This window comes from Periophthalmus magnuspinnatus, chromosome 23 (assembly GCF_009829125.3).
Source record: "Periophthalmus magnuspinnatus isolate fPerMag1 chromosome 23, fPerMag1.2.pri, whole genome shotgun sequence".
NCBI classification, from domain to species: Eukaryota; Metazoa; Chordata; class Actinopteri; order Gobiiformes; family Gobiidae; genus Periophthalmus; species Periophthalmus magnuspinnatus.
Window position 1 is genome coordinate 7,682,020 of NC_047148.1, and position 21,288 is coordinate 7,703,307.

The window sequence follows — 21,288 nt, forward strand, 5'->3', positions numbered from 1 at the left end:
ATATGATATCTTAGTGTGCAATGGCAGGACCCCCAATTTTGCCTCCCAATAAAATTGCATATTCTACGTTCACAGTGCCGCGTCAGCCTTGGCAAGAGCCTGGTCTCTCCCAGTGTCGTGCCGTCTCCGTGATCTGAAAATGCGTCATGCACGCAACAGATCTGACTTCATACTCTATAGTTTTTCTTTAAAAGATGAGCAAAAGGTAAGAGGTCCCACTCTGTCCGATCTGGAAGGGGGAGAGCTCTTGAATTGGGGCTGAGGTGATTCACTCCACGAAACGCTATATAACCGGTCTATATTTTTTTATTCTTTGTTTTTTTAAAGGTCCGTTGTGTAAAACATAATTGTAGGTCACTAGTTCTCAGTCTGAGTTATAAGTTTTATGGGTGGCACGTGCACAGCAGAGTAATGATAGAGATTTTTATTCTTAGGGGGAACAGCCACCTGTAAAATAAGAGGCCAATGCATATGTTATTGTCCCAGTAAGCAGGGAAATTTGTCTTCTGCATTTGGAACATTCTTCCAAGGCCTCTGGGGCAAGGGTCAGCAGCAGTGGGCAATTGCAGCTCAGCACCTGTCCCCAGATCTTATCTTGGACTTAATTAGAAGTACCTGGATTAGCCTATGGCACATTCTTTTATGTAGTATTTATTATTGCAAAATGTCAAACAGCTATGTCAACATTTTGGTTAAAATGTATTTAAAAATCTTAGTGTGCTACAGAACAATCGCTGATAGTGGATGACTAAAATAATAGAAAGTTAATTCCAGCCTATTGGCTTAATAAATAACAGAAAAACATGGAGTAGGTACTCCATGTTTTTCTGTTATTTATTATTATCATTTTTTTCACAGTGATGTGATACCTATCCAATTTGCTGCACAGAAATAAGAAATTCTAAGAACCACTGGCATAGATTTTATGTATCCAATTTCAGTCATCATATCAAACTCTTGGCTTTGTTGGTGGCACAGCAAGAAGAGGACCAGAGAGAGGTTCAATGAGTGTCTCATCATTTGAAAAAGGGAGATTTAAAAGAGCATTCAGTGAGAAGTCTGGTGAAGACAGCTGGTGTGTGTATAATTGTATAATTTACCTAGCAAATTACCCAGACAATTCATTCTCGTACAGTAGTGTTCTAAATTTGCACATTTCTTTCTTTAGTTACGTCAGGTCTGATTCAATTCACTTGTTTTAGTTCAGCCAAAAATCATAATAGCAATAGAATGAAAAGGACAGTTAACAATGAAGCAGACAACTCAATTAATAACCCTTTACCTCTCCATTATTTAAACAATAGTTCCACCATTTCAACAGTAATGCATTTGAACCATATATTGAAGGTTGTAGTTGTAAGAGTACTATTAGTAGTAGTAACTGCTTAATAGGCTTTGTAGCTGTAGAAGTTAAGTCGTATGTTAGCAGTGGGCCAGGTTGTTGTAGTGGAGATTAAGTGTAATGATGATTATTAATTGAAGTTTTTTGCTTTTTTTAATTAGTAGTAAATCATATTTTCTAATAAAAATATGAATTTGTGAAACTCTAATATATATGTTTTTTCATACCAGTTGAAAGTGGCACAGTACTGTCCCTGTTCCATTCTGTGTTATAAAAACAGACGGTAGTGGAGCATCATCGCAAACATCGACGATCTCCGGGTTTCACCTACATAGTGTAATTTGAGACCTTTGCACGAGACTTTACGTAAAACGAATGACTGCACGTGCCAGCGAAAAACGTGTTGACCTATATATTAGATAACATTTGGGGTCACGTGGTTTGTTAACCTATTTTGAGCCCATTTTTTTCAGAGAAAGTTTGGGACAATCCGGAAACGTCTGAAAGGGACAGGATAGTGATGCATGCAGTGCAATGCTTCATTATACAAGTTTATATTGTAGGGCGCTCCAGATTGGGTTAGAAGGCATAATATTTATTTATTTATTTTTTACCATATATGGCATTGTTTTAAATAAATCTATAGGCCTAAGCATGTGTGTATAATATGTTAAGATTGCTCTCTTTGTTATATTGTGATATATTGTGATTTTAATAGGCTATACAATTCAACCACACAAAACTGTAAAAACTGTTCTGATTTGTTTTATTTTATCTCAACACAATAAATTAATAAATAACATAAAGCCCAAAATATAAAATCTATTGTCACATTTTTTTCCAATTGACCTAACAAACTAAATTTTATCAGTGATGTTAAATAAGTAAGATATTGAAAATTACAAAATGTATGAAGGAATATTTGATGTCCTTAACTGTACTTGCAAGTTTATTATGTCTACTTTCATGCCTATTTTTAACAAAATAGATCACATATTTTGTCTCCAAAATGAGTATTACCCTCACAAATCATCTTAAAATAGGGCTCACTTTTTCCTTTTGGCTACAGTAGAAGGCTAGACTAAGACCCTCTGGCCTATACTGCTCTCTCTGTAATATGGCTCTTTAAAGCCCTATAGCAAGTATCTGCATGTCTGGCTCTATTCCTGTTAATAAAAAGTATAATGAGGCACATCCGAACCAGTTAAAACTTGAAATGACCTTCTGATCCTAACAAAAGACTTAACCATTTTATAACTAACATCTGGTGTTATGATGTAGGTATGAACTATACAACGTCAAGATAGATCAATACTGTACATTGGCCATCAGGTTTAGAAAATTGAGTAGATTGTTTGTGGAAAAAAGGCACTCAGGTGGTTGGGTCAGTAAGGGTCAGCTAAATAAAATAAATTATGCAGGCACTATGAGAATAAAGTCGTAGCATTTCGACATTAAAGACGTAATTTTACGAGAATAAAGTCGTATTTTTATGAGAATATTGGCTGCTGTGTGTGAATGAGTGACTAGGGCGTTATGAAGAATTTGGAGCATTTTGTTCAGATACAGCAATTTCTTCCAAATCTGTCTGGTTCCTCCGACTAAACAAACTCAAATGCTTGCAGTGTCCCTTCAAAGTACTTATACTAATGATAGTGTGGTGATGGTGGGCTAAAAAAACACAGTATTTCATCGTGCGTAAACAACAAAAAAATGCTCCAAATTCTCCATAACGCACTGGTCACTCATTCACACACAGCAGCCTATATTCTCATTAAAAAAAAAATACGACTTTATTCTCGTAAAATTACGTCTTTAATGTCGAAATGCTACGAGTTTATTGTCGTAGCACCCGCATAATTAATTTTATTTAACTGACCCTTATACTCCGTCGTAGGGGTTTAGAATATTTCACATTCTTGTTCTCATTGATTCCACACAGATGATCTGGATACACAGCATAAGGTTTATCAAAACAAAGCGCTCCCTCTAGCGGCTTTAAAGGCTTAGTGTCACAAATTGCTTTTCACATAAGAGGGATTCCTGTCATTATAGTGATCCCTGCTTAGTTTTATGCAGTTTTGTAGATTTTCGAGTGTTGTTGTGTGTATCTAAGCAGGATAAGAGTCAACTGTGTTCTTTTAATAACTGAATTCATAATGGAAATAGAAATAACAGTAAAAAAAATACAGTAAAATGTATGACTTAAATATTTCACACCAAGTACCACCTTTTGGTTTTGGCTTCCACCACATTTAAATTAAGTATATAACAGGACTATTCCAGCTCTAAAAGTGAACTACATCATTGCCACTGTAGTTCTAAATAAGAAATTATCAATTACAAGAAGTGGATAATATGAACTCTAAATTAGGCCATATACTGAAGAGATGTACAAGTACCACAGCTTGAGAAACACTCAATTGTGCGTCATTCTTAATAAATGGAAAAAGTACACAATGCTATTTTAGTTTGGGTTTATTTGTTTTATTATTTTAAGCTTTTTTATCAACATAAAATCCAGTGAATGAACATATTAACAGCTTTTCCCATTCACTTAAAGACATTTTATTCTACAGCTATATGTACAGATCACTTCATGACACAAAACAAAAACCAGGTCCACACAGGTCCAGGGTTAGTCCTTCATCAACGGCATAAGATCCAGTTTTTACAAGGGAAATACTATATCTCTTTTATTAGTCAGAATTCAGAGAGCTAACTAGTTTGTAGTCAAGAAATTACAGCAGTGATTGACAGTTGACCCACTGTTAAGACCCGACTTCAGGTTAACCAACTTTTCAAAAACATGAGGGGAAAAAAGTTTAAAGAACAAACATGACTTAACTGCTTTTTCTAAAATTGAGGTGTAGATGTTATATAAATCTGCCTCAAAATATATGCATAAGGTTAAAAAGCCTCAGTAATCAATAATTGAACTTGCTTGACAGAAAGTAATTGTAGAAGCACCAGCTACAAAACATGGAAGAATTGTAACCCATTATCTCCAATACACCCATGGGAGTGACGGAGTGGGCATGACCATTGACCGCAACAAAAACAACCCACCAATCACAGGAGGCCAGCAGTGGGTCAACTGCTGAGGTGAACATTTTTTTTACTAAAATTAGGCATTAGTAAATATTGTCCCTTCTGTAGAGTTTAGTACACTTATGCTTAACCTTTTTTTTACATAGCCTACATAACCTTTATAAAACGGCATAAGGGCTAGTTTGGTCCAATAGGGATAAATTGTATTACAAAGTATAGATTTTATTTAATATATATCTGTTATCCCTGTTAAAGTGACATGGTGTTAAATTCAAGTTCCAATTCAGATCTGTATTATCTAAAATACAGTTTAAATCTCTGTCCTCTATAGACCTTTTGTTACAGCACAAAACATGACAAAAATAGCACTTCTTCTTTACAGCGTACACTGCCTTTGTTTCAGGCTGAGAGCAGGTTGTGTCTTATGTAATTACACAACCACTGTTAGCCAAAAGCCACAAGCAGATTTGTCCTTCACATGTTTTTCTAAGGTCCCATGATGCATCACTGTTCAGGTATTTGCAAATGCCCATAGAGAGATTTCTAACTGGAAACAAGATTTATTAAATGATTAAACATATTAAATTAGTTGTTAAAATTGTGCTAAAATAAACTATGCTTCATCGGTGCTTGGTATAGGTGTCTGCTGATTATGGGGGCTACAAGTAATCTTTATAAATCATTATTATCACCATTTTTATATGACCATTTTTACTTTATTTATATAGGTTTATAACAGTGCAAGGTGCAACATGTTTAATTACTTTTACCAATTGCTTGTTTAATGAACAGAAAACTAAGGGGCACAGATCGTAGTCCCCTTTATTAATAAGAAACAATGCTTTAAAACTGTCATACTAAACTATTGTTCCTGTTGGTGTCACAAATGTCTTCAACACCCGAAAACAAGCAATATGACCTGCATTTAAACACAGCAACTGAAATCTCTCTATAAGCATGTGATAACACAATCTCTCAATGCTTTTTTCATCCCATTCTACAATAAACGGACCATTTAAGCTAAGCTACACACCAGGATAAGCCATTGTATTGGTTCAGTGAATGTAACAAGCATTTTGCATTAGAGATTTAGAGCCACTGTATTGATCTTCTATATTCAGCTTAAGCTCGTTTAGAAATGGCATTTGAAGTTTAATATGTCTACAATGGCAAAATCAGTCTCTGTCCTCCCGTTAATGAGCCTTAATGTTACAAAGCCAAGCGAGTGTTGTTCAGATAGATACAAGACCATAGCTTTCATGTGTTTTAAGGTAGTTTAAAGTTTAGTGCAGTTATTTTAGGCGATTGCTACATCTTGATGATCTTTGGTTACTAACTTTAGTGACTGATCTTGCTAGTTCAGAGCAAACACTTGTGGGAGCTAGACGACAGATGGAATATGCCTTTTTTTTTCACATGGCCTACAACCTATTATGCTATAGTATAGGAATGAGTACAGATCCAACATTATTTGTGGTTTACATAGCTCATTGCATATATTTACATTTTTTGAAAAACTAGAGGGGCAGGGAAACAAATTGAAATATTTGTAGTTTCATACAAATAAGCTTCATATTTTAGCTATGCATGGTTTTACAAGGAGCCAAATATTGATAAGATAGTAGAATTGGGTATTGGATACATCTAACTTAGCTATCATTGAAATTTAAACTTTATATAACTTACCAAAACAGGGGGAAACACAATTGCCTACTCTTAACAATATAGCTAAAAATAAAAGCTGGCAGGATGTCAAATATATTGGTCTAGAGGAGAACAGACAAGCTATTGTTCTCTATAAAGCAATATATCTTTATGGCCCTTCTGTTTTATTACCAGAACCTATAAAACTACCTCAGTGCAATCTTCTCCTTTTATTAAGAATACTACATTTGACAATTAACTTTTAGCGCCAAACTCCAGAACAGTGCCTCATTATTCTACGGCTTTTAACCCACACTTGAAGTACAACAGAAGTCAGTGTTTTTGACTACTAAAATTGAGAAAAAAAGGTTTATCTCATTACTAGGGGTAGTAATACAATGTACTACTACAATGTTTTCGTACCAACAAAATGTGGTCCGTTTATTAAATTAAAATAGATTTGACCTCTGCTGCAGTGTGTTACCCTATAAGGTTAATGGTGCGAGGACATTGCAACAGTCAGGGACACTTCTTCAGATCTTGAGCAAGGGCTTGATCAAGAGTATCAAGCCTTAGCTAAAGAATTAACCTAATGTGTATGTTTTAGATCGATGAGAAAATTCCAGCATCAATAATAAATGCATTAAGACACTAAGAGAACATGTAAACTCCACAAGGAAAGGCCTCATAATATCCAGACATCAAACCTAGGATACAATTAAACAACAAAACTACATATTTATAGAAACTGAGGGATAGATTTGGACTAGTATTACTTTTCAGTTTGTCTGTCTCCCACATGTTTGCTCCGCGCTAACATAGCCCCCAGTCTCTGAACTTTTAATTAAGCATTTTCATTTCACACAGTTTTTTAGCGGCAGTGAATTCCCGAAGCTAGTATGCCGCTAACCATGCAGATACGCTAATTCAGTGTTCTAGCCAGTGAGACAGCTCTATAGCTATGGCTAGCATATAATATCAGAGGTATTGCAGAAGTAGATAATGCTTTTTCTTCTTCACTCTTAGAGGCAAAACAGACTTAAATGGGATGAATTAGATCCAGCGCGGCTCTATATGGCCGAATGACCCTGTGTCCGTATAGTCCATATAATTATATATTGGTGTGAGGTGGTCAAGCTTTTCCTGCCTTCATGTACGTGGGGATGGTGCCTCGTTGTGTTAAACCTTCAAAGCGCTTGTATGTGTAGTTCAGGAAGACCCAGTCCTTGGATTTGAAGTCTGGCTCTGTCGAGTTGGCTGTGACAAAAAAAAAATTACAAAAAAGGTTACTACTTCATATGGCGTGATACATTGCATTCCCTTTTCTATAATCTAATAATGTATATACAGTTTCAGTAAATGCTTTGGTCTCGCTGGTCTTTCTTTAGGCTCCCTGTCTGGCAGATCTAACCTAGGCTTCTACCTAATCTTTCACTGTCCCTCCTCCAACCCATCTCAAATCGTCTTAGTCCCTTAACAAGGAGTGTTACAACAATCTGCACTGAGGGAGTCAATGGCTCAGATGGTTGTGATGGAGGCGGTTCTGTCCCAGCTCTGACTAGTGAAAACTGTTGTTGTGTCCTTGGGCAATACACTTTATGTCAGATTATTGACCGTAATTAATAAACAGGCACAGAATAGATGTTGTTGTTTTAAATAAAATTAAACAAAATAAAAAGGAAGAAATTAAAGGCAAACTTACTGGTCATACCTGGCTGGAGGATGTCCGACTCAGGGAAGTCATCAAAGTTTGAAGTGTCATCAATGCTCTTGATTTCAATAGAGATGGCTGCTGGTCGCTCCCTGTAGAAAGAAGAAATATATATTGGTTTGTATAATCTAGATACTTCACTTTTTTTGGAGTGTATTTTAGTATTACTATTAGATATGTAGTAAAAGACTCAGTTCACAGTGCAAATGCCCAGGACCCTTAACGTTAGACAGAATTCTGAAATATGAACTGCTATACAATTTAATTACAGGGCTAGCAACTTACCTGATGTGCTCCCAGTCGACTGACTCAAAAAACTGGTGACTCTTGATCTCATCAACACTCACAGCCCCAATCCTGTTCTCAGCATCTGTGCAGTACCTGAAAGAGATACTAAATATTACTGAAAGAAAGCTTGAGTGAATATTTGTTTTAAATTCAACTGGCAAAGTCCCACTGAAGAATTGACTAAATGCGCTGAACTTGTGCCTGGGAAGCTCAAGATGTAATTATGAAATTTGATGAATCATTTTGTTTGTAGGCAACAAACATGACACGTAATGTTTCTACCACTAGGGGGGGTGATAGTTCAGGTGGTGTTGTAAAAATGTATCTAGAAATTGATGTGGTCCTTTTATAAATATATTAAATCTTAGGTAGTAGTAGTAGTAGTAGTAGTAGTACTAGTCGTAGGAGGAGGAAGTAAAGGTAGTACTAGAGGTAAATGTTTGGTTCTGAGGTGAAGACTTTAATTGTAGCAGTTGGTGTAGTAGTATTGGTAGTGGTAATAGTAGATGCTGTGCTTATAATAGCAGGCTAGTAGTAATAGTAAAGGCCACCAGACACATTACCTTAGTATTAAGTCCTTGGCACGCTCTGAGATGGGGACTTCAGGAGGAAAGACTAGAGTCTCTTTCCAGTTCATGACCTTTCTGTAGGTTTCCTGAGGTGTCTCTGAACAAAATGGAGGATAACCTGCAGCAAAACAGGGATCAGTAATTTTAAGGACACATATTTAAGTTTATTTACTAGGTAACTCTGCAAACAGAAACAGTTTATTTGCCACAATAAATATGAAAAGTAAGGTATATAATATGTAATCGCAATAATCCAGTATACAAAGTGGCATTTAAAAGAACTATATGCACCAACTTTTTCCAATGTGAGAAATTACATGGGGAATTGTGATAGCCATAACTTTAATCTAGTTAGTTTGAACTACAGCAAGGTGTATATTACATAACAGCTAACAGATAGAGATGAATTAGATCTACTTAAATCAATTGTAATATAAATGGCCACTCACCAATGAGCATTTCATACATGATGACACCCAGACTCCACCAGTCGCACAGTTTGTTGTAGCCGGTTTGCATGAAGACCTCTGGGGCGATGTAGTCCGGGGTTCCCACTGTGGAATAAGCCTGGTATACAGAATACAAAGTTAACAACAGCATTGCAGTAGTACTGTTGGAAGTACGGTAGTTTGTATTTTCTTACCAACTGTCTTCTGTTCTTCTTCCATGTCTCTGCTTTCCTTTTAGAGTTCATATTTTGAAAAGCTACAAGAAACAGTAGTGGTTATAAGCTTTGTTGAGTAAATTTTATAACGGTAAGTGATATATTTACTGATGGATGTTACACTCACAGAAGTCGCTGGGCGGGTTGTGAGTGAGATTTCTGTAAAACTCAGTACGATGAGCTTTTTTCAGTCCCGTACATAAGCCAAAATCTGATAGTTTTACGTGACCCTATAAAAACAAAATGTTGGGGATACATATTTAGTTTATTGTAATAGTATATAGTAATTGGCCATGTGGAGTCAAAGTTTGTAAAAGGGAAAATACTTTATAATATAGAAGTGGTTGATGTGATTGGTTGTGGTTTGGTTATGTCAGTGTTTTAGCATTGCAATGTTGTTAAGAAGGAATAACTGCTGAACCCTGGACCCAAACAAACCAACATTGGTTATTATGAGACGTATTCACTCATCATTTCGCTTTACACATTTGTTTATTATTGTGCTCGTACCCTGGAGTCAAGCAGCAGGTTGTCTGGTTTGATGTCTCGGTGAATGAATCCGAGCTGGTGAATGGAGTCTATGGCTAGAACCGTCTCAGCGATGTAAAACTGAGTGGCCTCTTCAGAGAGAGTGTCCTTTTTCATCAGTAGAGTCATCATGTCTCCTACAAACACAATACAAAATAGAATATCATTGTAAAGGTGGTTCCCCCTTTTTCCCATGTATTGTTAGTTTTACAGTCAGTTGTGGAAAGGGCTTATAAACCAGTTAGGATACTTGGAATGCAAAGGGTAAGTGAGGAATAAGTTTGGACCCCTGCAAATGGTTTAAAATGAGCTAGTTCTGTTTTTCACATTTTTAGAAAGTAAGTTTTAGAGATGGTTTTAGAGATGGGGACAATGCTGGTATTTTTGAGGTAGCTCTTAGTTTGAAATAATTGAGAAATACAAGTTCACCTCCGGGTAGAAACTCCATGATGAGGTAGAGATTCCTTTTGTCCTGGAAACTGTAAAACATTTTAACGACCCACGCGCCATCCGCCTCCACCAAAATGTCCCTCTCTGCTCGGATATGGGCAACCTGGGACCAGAGAATACCATCACTGCATGTGCTTTGAAAGTTAAAATATAGTTACAATAATTTCCAATCTTACCTGTTCCTTCTCCAGCATGTCGGCTTTCCTCAAGATCTTCATGGCGTAGATGTGTCCTGTGTCTTTCTTCTGAACCAATCGAACCTGAGGATTGACAAAACCTTAAGTATTTGACAAACAAAAACTTTTGTGTTGAGAGATGGTTTGCCCTCATTTAGTAAATCTGCCCTTGAAAATGAGATCTCAGAATCTCAATGGGACGTTCCTATTAAAATAAAAAAACAAAAAAAAACACTTTCATCAGTACGTTTGTATTGTTTTATACCCCTTTAGTCACTATTTTTTTAGTGTCCTACACATGAAGCACTTTGGGCAACTGTTACTGTAACTGTTCCACATTGACCTTTACCTTTATTGATTTTGAATGTATGCTCATAGACTGTATATACAGTCTTTTTCCAACATAGCAAATAGTTCAACACAATGAAAACTAAAAAGTATGTAATGTGCCTGGTACCAGCAGAAAAAGTTTTAAATACTTAAAATACACAAGTATTAAAATATATATACATACACACACACACACACATATATATGCCGCTGAGAAATTAACAACAAAAAGCAAATACTTTAATGTTTAATGGGGCAGTTATGTTTGAGGAATGTCTGTATACAGTGTCTCTATACATCTCTGTACACCATAGGAATGAATAGTATGTTAGCTTTACAGGCAGACTATTTTCAGTCGCTTGTATTATAGTGTTCAGAGTGAGTTCATGGGTAGTATAAAAACCTTGTAAAAAAGGCTGTAAATCCATCTCTGTTTGCACATGCATAACATGTCTGCATCTCTGTAAACATCTCAACAACCTCTTTATTATGAGATATAATGGCCAACACTTATTACTTTTAGTTATTATTAGTTATTTTTCAAACTCACCTCCCCAAAAGCTCCTCGTCCAATCACTTTTAGAGACTCAAAATCGTCAAGTCCAAGTCGAGTTCTTTTCAGCCGCAAAAACTCGGTCTCTTTTCGGGCATGTTGTGAGCGGCGCATGACTTTCTGCAACAAATAAATAAACAAAAATGTGTAAATATAATGCACAAAACATTATCCATGTGCAATAAATTAAATAAAATTCACCTCTTCATCTGGTAAGCCCTCCTCTTCCATGGCCTTTTCAAGCTTCTTCTGCCTAGAAAATAGAACATGCATTTAATAGAGCTATTAAGTGAATCACTATCAAATTGGAATCACCATTTGAGTGTTTGCAATTACCAAATTACAAAGACTGGATATTATAATGCTCTGCAGTGAACAAGATATCCTTTCCTTGGGGTTTCATTATGTTTAAAATTTGCCAACACTGTTGTTTACATCTCTATAAACATGTTCTGAAATACATAGGATTTGTTAACTTATTAGATCATATTCATCCTACACTCAGATGTTACTGTTGTGTTGTGTACTATGTTCATGGATGAGTTTAAAATATGCACTGTCTTGATCAAAAGATATTTTTGTAAACTTGTTCAGCTCTGAAATTTAGACAGAAAAGTTACATCAAAGTTTAATTATCTTTAGCCTGTTGGCATAACATTGCGTAAAGGCAGGTATTTGATATCGTAAACCAGACAGGACATGTAAACAAGTCTGGAGTTAATTTGTGAAACCATAAGCGTTACAGTGAACATGGATCAGATCACAGAAACTCGAGAGCGGACAAGTTGTTTATCCACTGGGCTTTGTGCGTTTAGTGAACACAAAGCAGTGACATCTGATGCTTTAGAACTGAGCCAGGTTTTCAGGTGGATAATCGTGAGGCTAATCTGTTCACACGAAAGACAAACTAGTTGGTCACCTTAAGTTTATTTAAAAGAACTGTAGATAAGATTTTGATTTGATTACATTTACATGGCCTCTTATGTTCCCAGATGTGAGGTAGACAAGCCCAGATTTAAAAAAAAATCTGAAAATCCACTTGCAAACGTAAAGCAAAAAGACATAAAGCAAACACCCTATAACCAGAGGGTTGAGAGTTCCCACTCTTCCCAGTTTATACAAGCCTTGGTTGATTTACATTTGGTGATTTGAATGATAATAGGTGCAAAAACCCAGCTGCTAGCAACCGCAAAGGTTTGGCACGATACTAATAATAATTTATACACCAGATTGTAAAGCAACAACAAGATAAAGTTTACACATCCATTATAGGCCTACTCATAGAGACTATGATGGCACATATGATCCATATTTTAGCTTCAGAATATCGGGCAAAGTTAGATAGATAGTCTGCTCTATTAATGGGAAACACTACAGCATGCAAAATGAACACAGTCCATGTGTTGTGCACAAAACCTTCTTGCTGTGAGGCTGTAGAGTTCACCAGTGTTTTTAGGGTTCATACCTCATCTCACGCTCCTCGTGCTGAGTGAGCAGAGTGCTGTAAAAGTTCTCCAGCGTCAGTTTGGCCACGGTCACTCTCTCTCTCGTGTGGTTACTCATGGGAAGGGCCGCTGCTGTCCCTCCCGTCATGGCCATACTTTCCTGAATGAAAAGAAATACAAGAATTACACCTTTGTTACATTGTAATATATTTAATCAATTGTTATGGTTTATAGGGCTTTGGTGGACTCCAGTTACAGAAAAAGAAAATGAGGGGAATAAAGTACGTACAGGTATGGGTTCAAGGACATAGGTTGAGGGTTAGGCCATTAAATCTATTTATAATTTCTGGTGTCTTTTGGCCAAGAGTGTCTCATAATATGGGAGCTTAAATTTATAAAAAGCTATCCTGTAATTTTTTGTAATAAATCATTCACATTTTTAAGGAACGTAAAATCCACGTCCAATCCATGCTCCCATATCAGTTAATATCAAATATCGCAACAGAAAATGGATGTGTTCACAGTTGCACACAGTCACCTGACCCCACATTAGAATTGGACATGAACTATATCAGGACCAAATCAAGGACCAAACCAAGTCTACTTCAGGACAAAACTGGGCTCAAGCCTGAACCAAACTACGACAAGTGTGAACTGTGAACACACCCATAATTTCATGTTTCAAATTTGTGTTATAACAATTTTCTTAGCCCTCCCCTATTTTACATATTGATATAATGCAAGGATTCATGCAAGTTCCCACCAAAAAGTACTGTTTAAGAAGGGGGCTGCCACATAGAGGCCATTGAGGTGAGAGCTGTTTGATGCTAAAATCCTCCACATGGACATCATGTGGAGAGGTATAACACTCCCACATTCCTCTGCATTTGAGCCAATGCAGATTAGTGGTGTCCTACACATCACCTTTCAATCTCCTTAATATTTATTTCATTGTTAAAGGTTGAGGGTTACCATTTTATGACTTTCAAACATTGTTTTAAAAGATTATTTATAAATATTAGACATATCTGATCCCACCATACATAAATCTTATCACTGTCTATTGCAATCAATACCTATAACTGATATCGATCTATCTCTATTGGATCTGCTGGTCAAGCCCTCCTAAATTATCAAGCAAGACATAATTCAAATGCTGCATAACTTTATGGTAAATAGTCACATAGCCCAACCTTTGGATCAGTGAACAAACACTACCTACTGTTTATGTGTTTATGTTGGGTTTATGTGCCAACATTAGGGGTGGGGGAAATATTGAATCATTTATAATATCATAATTCTCGTTTCAGAGATATGCAAAATGTGAATAAGTATATTGTCTAAATATATATGCCAAAACCTTACACTATAAAATCTATTTTAAAAGGCTGCAAAATGGGCTAATAAAAAACTGACATTTGCAATGTAATCTATCAAACGGTGGGTATACAATGCTAATTTAAGTCAGGCACATTTTAGCACAATGTATTTCATCTGAATAATATAATCATAGGGACACTCCAAAAAATATCAATACGTACATTTTCAATATTGCCTACGCCTAGCTTGCAGACATTCACAAACAGGAGCTTGAATGACCTCAGGCTAAAAGCATGCACAGAATATTAAAAGTATGCTACATGTTTTCGAGAGCAGCCCCGTCATTAGCTCACAAAGAGATAAAGGCTCTGGGCTGGACTCTGATAGGACCCTGTTTGGTCTAGACCAGGGCCAGTTTCCCCTCCATGCTCCAACAATCTGCAGCAATCACCCAAAAACAACAAACTTCCTCTGGACTTCTGAGAAAATCATTAAAGAAGCTGAAAGAACACAGCTCTCCTCGAGGCTCGTGACGCTGGGAACAGAGGCAGTTCACAGGGGCACAGAGGTGCAAGTTAGGCTCAGTCTGATTGTCCATATTTCTTTCAGTTAGAGACAAGTATCTTTAAAATCTAAATTGACGGTGGTTTGCCCGTAGCTCTTGAGAAAATGTCTGTGTAATCCCTCGGTTGTCCAGGTCTGATCCATAGTAAAAGCCAAAAGTAAAATCTGTCAACTGGACAAAAAGTTATAGGAGTAAAGATGTTTCGCTGCTCATCCAAGCCACTTCTTCAGCTCTGGTCAGATTGCTGATGGACACTGCCTTATATCTATCTGAAGGGAGGAGCTAGCTATACTGAAACTGTAAACCGCTGTTGTTTACAGTTTCTGTATGTAGGCTAGGTCTATTGAGCTACACTAAGTGTGCACTGTGCCTCAGTTATAATTAGCATATTCATACAACTCAGTGGGTGCTTATCTCCCTATTGGCTATCTCTATTTTTGTTTGCTTTGGGTCTGAGGATGGAGTGATATAAGTTTTTACTTACATACGTTCTTACAGGCCTTTTGATCACAAAATTGTATCCTTTATATGGAGCCTTTCATCATTGGGCACTCAAAGGACTCACATTTACTTAACAGATGGGGTGAAGTAACTGGAACAAGGGGCCAATGAACAGGTGGGATCAGTGAACGTAACAATACTCATGATATTTTGTCAATCCAGAAATCACTCAACATCTATCTTTGAATAAATTAGTTGAAAATGAAGTGCAAAAAAACACGAAAATGCATATTTATACAATTGCACAACAGTAATCGTTATTAACATGAATACACTGTTGACACTTGTAAACATTTCAAATCCTACAGAAGTTAAACCTTTGCTTGTGAAACTTTCCCAGTTCCTCCGTGTCCACACAAACAAAGCTCCTCTGGCTGAATATATATTTGACTAGTCCAACTTTGGCAGGTTTAGTTTTAAACCAGAGGCCAAACGCAGCTCTGGCACCAGAAGAAAGAAATGTCATGACAATATTATTAGCCTTATAATGACAGTCACCACATTTATAGACCTGGACGTACTTCTGTGTTAATAGGACTCACAGTCAATTAGGGTAGTGGTATGGTGCTGTGGTATGGAAACATGTGAAAGGTATTCAGCCCTACAGGCACCGCTGCCACTTCAAACAGAACAGCTAAACTTGTCAATCAACAAGAGAGACGCTAAATATTATAAGCACCACCAAAGTTGCTATAGTTAACCTTACAGTCTTAAGAGTTTTAGAGTTTTAGGGGGTAAAATGTTCCCTAACTTTCTTATGTTCTAATATAAAAACTGACAGAAGTAGAGATAGTAAGTGTGATACCACGTGAAACAATAGAACTGCAATTTCACTTCTTTAAACTAATACAAGAACCCAGTATTTCAGAGCAGAATGTTTTCAGAGGTCTAAACTTGAGGGTTTTGTTTTTGTTTTGTTTGTTTTTGTTGCTTAGTTTATAAAAGAACACATTTGATAATTCTGACAATTTAAATTTAAATAAAAATTGTGCAGCCCTGACCGTGACATCTTTCTCAAGACTACTGAGTTGAGAACTTGTTGAGAACGTTTTTGCCCAACATTCCCCGACTCATGTATGTGTACTTTGAACAAATGTAGACATCGTGTTTGGAATATTTCTTGCTTCGAGACAAACATCCATTTGAACAGCATAAGGAAGCCATGAGTATTGCATGTGAGATAATAATAATTTTCCTCTGTTTCCTCTTGTCACACCAGCTCTAAACAGCATACATGTTTTCAGGCCTGTTTTTTATGAAAATGTTTATTTGCATCAAGTAAACAAAACCACCAGCAATGTAGATCAACCAGACAAGAACTATATGCCTTTAGTCGTTTAGTTGGCTAACTGGTCTTAGTAGACACATTTTTATATTTTGATTATAAGGATTTATATATGGGATAACAGCAGAGAGGAGACGTGAGGGAGTGAGTCAGTAAAATGTTTACTTTTTTTTTTAAACAACCTCAGGAACATTTTTTGGATCCAATAACACTAATCTAACTTGGGATGCCATGTACCCTCTTTCACAAAATGGAAAATCCACTGAAGTGAAGTGTGCAAATGTTCCAGTGGAAACAAGACCAAAGAAACAATTATCTAATCCAGAGGTGAACAACAGTTTCCCTTATGCATGAACTAAATCTGTGTTTTAGAAAATTGGACTCAAAAATACCTTATACGTAAATCTCTATATAATTGTATCACACAATTGTGCATCAACAGCAATGTTTGCATAATACAATAAATAATAACAAATACAAACATATCAGGCTGGCTACGAATTACAACCAACCGCAAGCCAGGATTAGAGCAGGGTTAAACCTGCGACTAAAGGCATCCACAACTAAATCCATATCTAAACCAACATTCTAACCCTGTATTTATCAAACTAAGATTAAAACAAACAAACACAGGAGTAAACCAGGACAAAAATGTTTTTAATCTGTAGGCAAAGCAACAAAATGAGGCCTGTAGGAATTCACTACTTCGTGGACCAATACTGTATCTGGACTAATAAGGACTAAACCAGGACTAAAGCAAGACTTAAACAGATGACTACACCAGGAATAAACCAGTACCAAAATAGGACTAAATAAAAACAAAACTAGGTCTAGACTAAGTATAAAAGAGGACATGTATATTTGTACCTTATTTTACAATATACAATTATTTTCCTATTTTAATTATTTTACATTTTTATCAATGTTTATTTATTTTATTTATTTTTTTGTTATTATATTGTGATGTGTGAGCTACTCTGCAAAACTAAACCAGGATCTAAATCAGAACAAATCAATGCTGACTCAATCATTATAAATAAATGAGGATATCATCACTTGGACTTCAAAATACCCCCTTCCCTAATATCCTTGTCCCACCAGAGGCAGCCCTTATATCACAGCTGTACCCACAGCACAGTTTGAGAAGCACTGCTCTAGACTGAAAGGATTTGTGTTAGTGGAGCTCTCAGTTTGGTGTTAGATTCTTGAGTTTGAGGAGTAAAGCCAGACTTACTCCACCCTGGATACAGTAAAGAGTGAGTGCACAGGAAGCCCTTTCCGTTTCAATGAAAGAGTCCAGTCACACAGAGTTTCCATGGGCTGAAGAAAGAACATTACATTAACAAATACTCACATGCAAATACAAGGAAAAACACGGAGAAGGAAATAAGGAATCAGACAAGCAATCCCCAAGCTCCACAACTGCTTTAATAACAGACAGTAATATAGTTTTAATCTAGAAATGGAGAGGGCAATTTTGACAAAAGTGTCTCAAAATATTTTTGGGAGAATTCTGTTAACAATAGATTATTTGCAGTCCAAAAGAAATGTGTGAAAACACAACTTTAAATGTACGATATGTTTTTTAGTTTGACAGGAATATGCAGATGGTGCAGAAATATTACTTAATACCACTGGTGAATATAACTCTTTTTGCAGCATTTTGACAAACCCAATATTAAAATTGTGCATATCTTCAATACAATATTATCAGATACATTACCCAAATCTGCTAAAAAAAAAAAAAAAAAAAAAAAAAAAAGCTACTTACAATTTTTGATCAAAATACAGATACACATCACTCTATTTTACTGAACTACCACAGCTCAAAATATTGGCGCATACATGGAAAAAATGAACCTTTTGTCAACAAAAACGTTTGTTGGGCCAATGTCACCAATATAGTGGCTTTTACCACTACACCAGTAATTGATAAGAAATCTCTCAATGCATGGCTTGCTTTGGAGTCACTTATTACAGTTATTCAATTACTAAATTAGAAGATAAGCCAATGAGTTCCATAGTCTTCCATTGAATCATGTTCCTTTTCTTTCTAAATACGTCAAGGGATGTCTGGAGAAAAAGGTGATTCACACACATTACACACATGGGTGACCACAAACTTCCCTGTTTTTTACTCCCAGGCTCCCTGCTCCAAACTACAGGACTGTACTGAGTCTACTGTAGAAAATTTACAGCAACAGAATCTATGGTGATCCTTTAACTTAAGCACATAACGGTGACCAAAAACAGAGAGAGGTCATTCTAGTCATTGGTTCTTAACAGCTTCTTAGAAAAGAGGCAAGACTAAATATGATAGATTATAGTGTAAGCGTGTTTCATTCAGCAATAATTAAAAAAAACAATGATGTTGCAGGGGTAAACATGGTAGATGGTTCTAAAGACACTAGACACTAGATGTTTTTATCATTTGTAACATCGGATTTATAACATTTAAGACGTCAAAATGCCTTGTAAAACACTGAAGCAAACATCTGACACGCTGTTATTGTAGTCTATAGATGTACTTAATATGTGAACGCTCATCTCTGGCAGATTAATGATGAATTAAATCCAACAAAAGCAGACAAACACCAAGCATTTACGCTTACCTCCGTGTCCTGCTCCAGAGTCAAAATTGGCTCGGCGCCAGCCCACAAGACAGGTGAAATCAGAGGAACAATTTGGTCTTTTGTCCAAATTTCAGCTCAATATTTAGGCAGTGCAACCTTTCAGAGGCACCTAAGGCTGCAGAGTAAACATCGCTCTCATCAGTGTAAAACCACGCATAGATGAATGGGTTAAACGAGCGGAAACTTGATATAAAATTTTAACATTTATCGTTTATCCATGAACAAATCTAATCTCGAAATCCCGCGTTTGCCCTGTCTTGTAGCTAAATGATATCGCAGCTTCCTGGGACCGTCGGGTCTCTCATCTGACGCTCTGGAGACGCAACGGTGTAAGATTTGATAGACATGTGCATTAACCAATCACACCGCGACAAATGAATTTGTAAAGCACAATAACCAATAGGAACAGCCATAGCTGTTCCAATGTCCCGCCTTTCAGCCAATCAGATCTCTCTAAACATGACGTTTTTGACTAGGGCTCGAAGGCATATAAAAAGGCACAGTTATTTTAGTGTATTTGCTGTATTATGTAATTTAATGGGACTTATGACCATAAAAGCATATTGTATTGCAGTATATATATTTGTAATCATAGTTATTCCACTAAAGAAAACCCATTGTCACACAGCGAAAAAATTTTAACTCCTCTGAAAAGGTCAAGTAAATGTCATGCTGAACAACAGTACAATAGAATGAAAGTAAAACATATCCATAAAGCCAGTAATCATAAACTTAGAAGACCTTAGATCTTGCCAGCATCAGATAAAACAGAAACTGTTCAGCAATAAACTGATAATCACTGTAGGTCTATTTATATTAAAAATGTTCTTCTATGAGTAATCAGAGTTATTATAATTTGGAATTAGGCCCAATAGGCTATAGGTAGCCGACCCTATAGTGCCTTATCAATTTTCTCATTTCCTTGTTGACCTGTGCTAAAGGTCTTTGTGTTATAGATGAGTAATATGATCATTATACATCTTAGGTACTGCACTCAAAATGTGGTATTAAGTAAATGTTTGCCTCTAGCCTTACATATAGCCTTGTAGTAATGACCATAGATGTATAAAACTGTGAACAGGGTCACTTCTCCACATATCTGACCTGTAAATTCATCTTGTGATGTTACTTACTTGCCTCCATGGAGAAAGAGCCTTATGTGCCTTATGCTAAAATGTGGAACATTCCAGGCAAAGCAATAACATCTCTTTGGAGATTAGCAGGTGGCAAACAAACAAAAACAAAAAACAAAAAGCTACATAGTGCACCTTTAAGTTTTGACTTCAGTGCAACACCTATTTTAAAAACCATATTACTTTACATTTCCTTTCTAATATGACAGTTACTACATTTTAAAAGCTGTAAATCCAAATCTTCCTAATTTGGAGAAGTTGTGTGTTTCTGGGCAGAAGTTTTGTGTTTCTAGGCAGGCCTGATGTCAGCTCCAGAGGGTGTGCCCTGTGCCTGTGGGTGTGGTGAGCTGCAGACAGAGCTGTTTTTATATTCTCTGCATCAATGGGGCCCACTCAACTATGACACAACACCTATATTTAGATTTAGAACTAGAACAATTTAAACATTTTAGACTTTAACAAATTCAGGGGAAATTGTCTTTAGACATTTGGATGCTTGTGAATAGGGGAAAACTATGTCTTTGTATGTAATGAAGCAGGGTAATGTGTGAATTTTTCTTTCTCTGAGGAAAGACTTTTGGAAGAAAAATCTGGTTTTGACTTTTTCTCTGTAAATCTCATAATGAACCTGAAGCTTTGACTTGTGCCATTTCTGCTCAGCCCTAACTAAGTCATCATTCCTCCATGGCGCTTTCTGCTTATCTTTAGCCATTTTAACCTTCATCGGGGCTATGGTGTCCAGAACATTCAAAACACTCGAAGTCACAGAGTTCAACAGATCTTCAGCATTAGAATGTGAGGCATTTTCAAAGTGTATCATTTCCATGAACAGTGCTCCTGTGTTATCATTTATGTGTCTCCTTCAAACAACTGCAGGACCAGCCGCTGGTTTGGGAATAAGAGACAGTTCAAAAAAGACACAGAAATGATCAGACAGAGCAACATCAACCACAATAACATTTGAAATATTTACTCCTATTGTAATGAGCAGGTCCAGAGTGTGTCCTCTGTTGTGGGTGGGCTCGCTGACATACTGAGTCAGACCAAAGGTTTCAAGGACAGTGTTTCTGTCAAACACATTATCCACATGTACATTAAAA

At 36.5% G+C, this 21,288-nt stretch overlaps 1 protein-coding gene across 2 annotated transcripts; it reads right to left on the reverse strand.

The window, feature by feature from the left end:
* Positions 1-3,817: 3,817 nt before the first annotated feature.
* Positions 3,818-19,371, reverse strand: LOC117392126 (serine/threonine-protein kinase 38-like). 2 transcript variants are annotated; one of them, XM_033990114.2, is made up of 14 exons: positions 19,035-19,371; positions 12,772-12,911; positions 11,508-11,559; positions 11,304-11,426; positions 10,424-10,507; positions 10,227-10,350; positions 9,780-9,934; positions 9,397-9,499; positions 9,249-9,310; positions 9,055-9,172; positions 8,600-8,723; positions 8,034-8,129; positions 7,740-7,840; positions 3,818-7,294 (listed from the first exon to the last, which is right to left on the reverse strand). In XM_033990114.2, the coding sequence occupies exons 2-14, from the start codon at positions 12,903-12,905 to the stop codon at positions 7,170-7,172; spliced, it is 1,401 nt and encodes a 466-aa protein (XP_033846005.1). In that variant the 5' UTR covers positions 12,906-12,911; positions 19,035-19,371; the 3' UTR covers positions 3,818-7,169. The 2 variants fall into 2 exon arrangements, with proteins under 2 accessions (XP_033846005.1, XP_033846006.1); XM_033990115.2 differs by having other exon boundaries at positions 7,749-7,840; positions 19,035-19,365.
* Between the last annotated feature and the right edge of the window lie 1,917 nt (positions 19,372-21,288).

Coding starts and splice junctions, on each gene's coding strand:
- LOC117392126 (XM_033990114.2), bottom strand. CDS start 12,905: ATGGCCATGACGGGAGGGACAGCAGCGGCCCTTCCCATGAGTAACCAC. Junction 10,351..10,423: donor ACATGCTGGAGAAGGAACAG/GTAAGATTGGAA, acceptor CTCTGGTCCCAG/GTTGCCCATATCCGAGCAGA. Junction 8,724..9,054: donor CATGTATGAAATGCTCATTG/GTGAGTGGCCAT, acceptor GTTTTGCTGCAG/GTTATCCTCCATTTTGTTCA.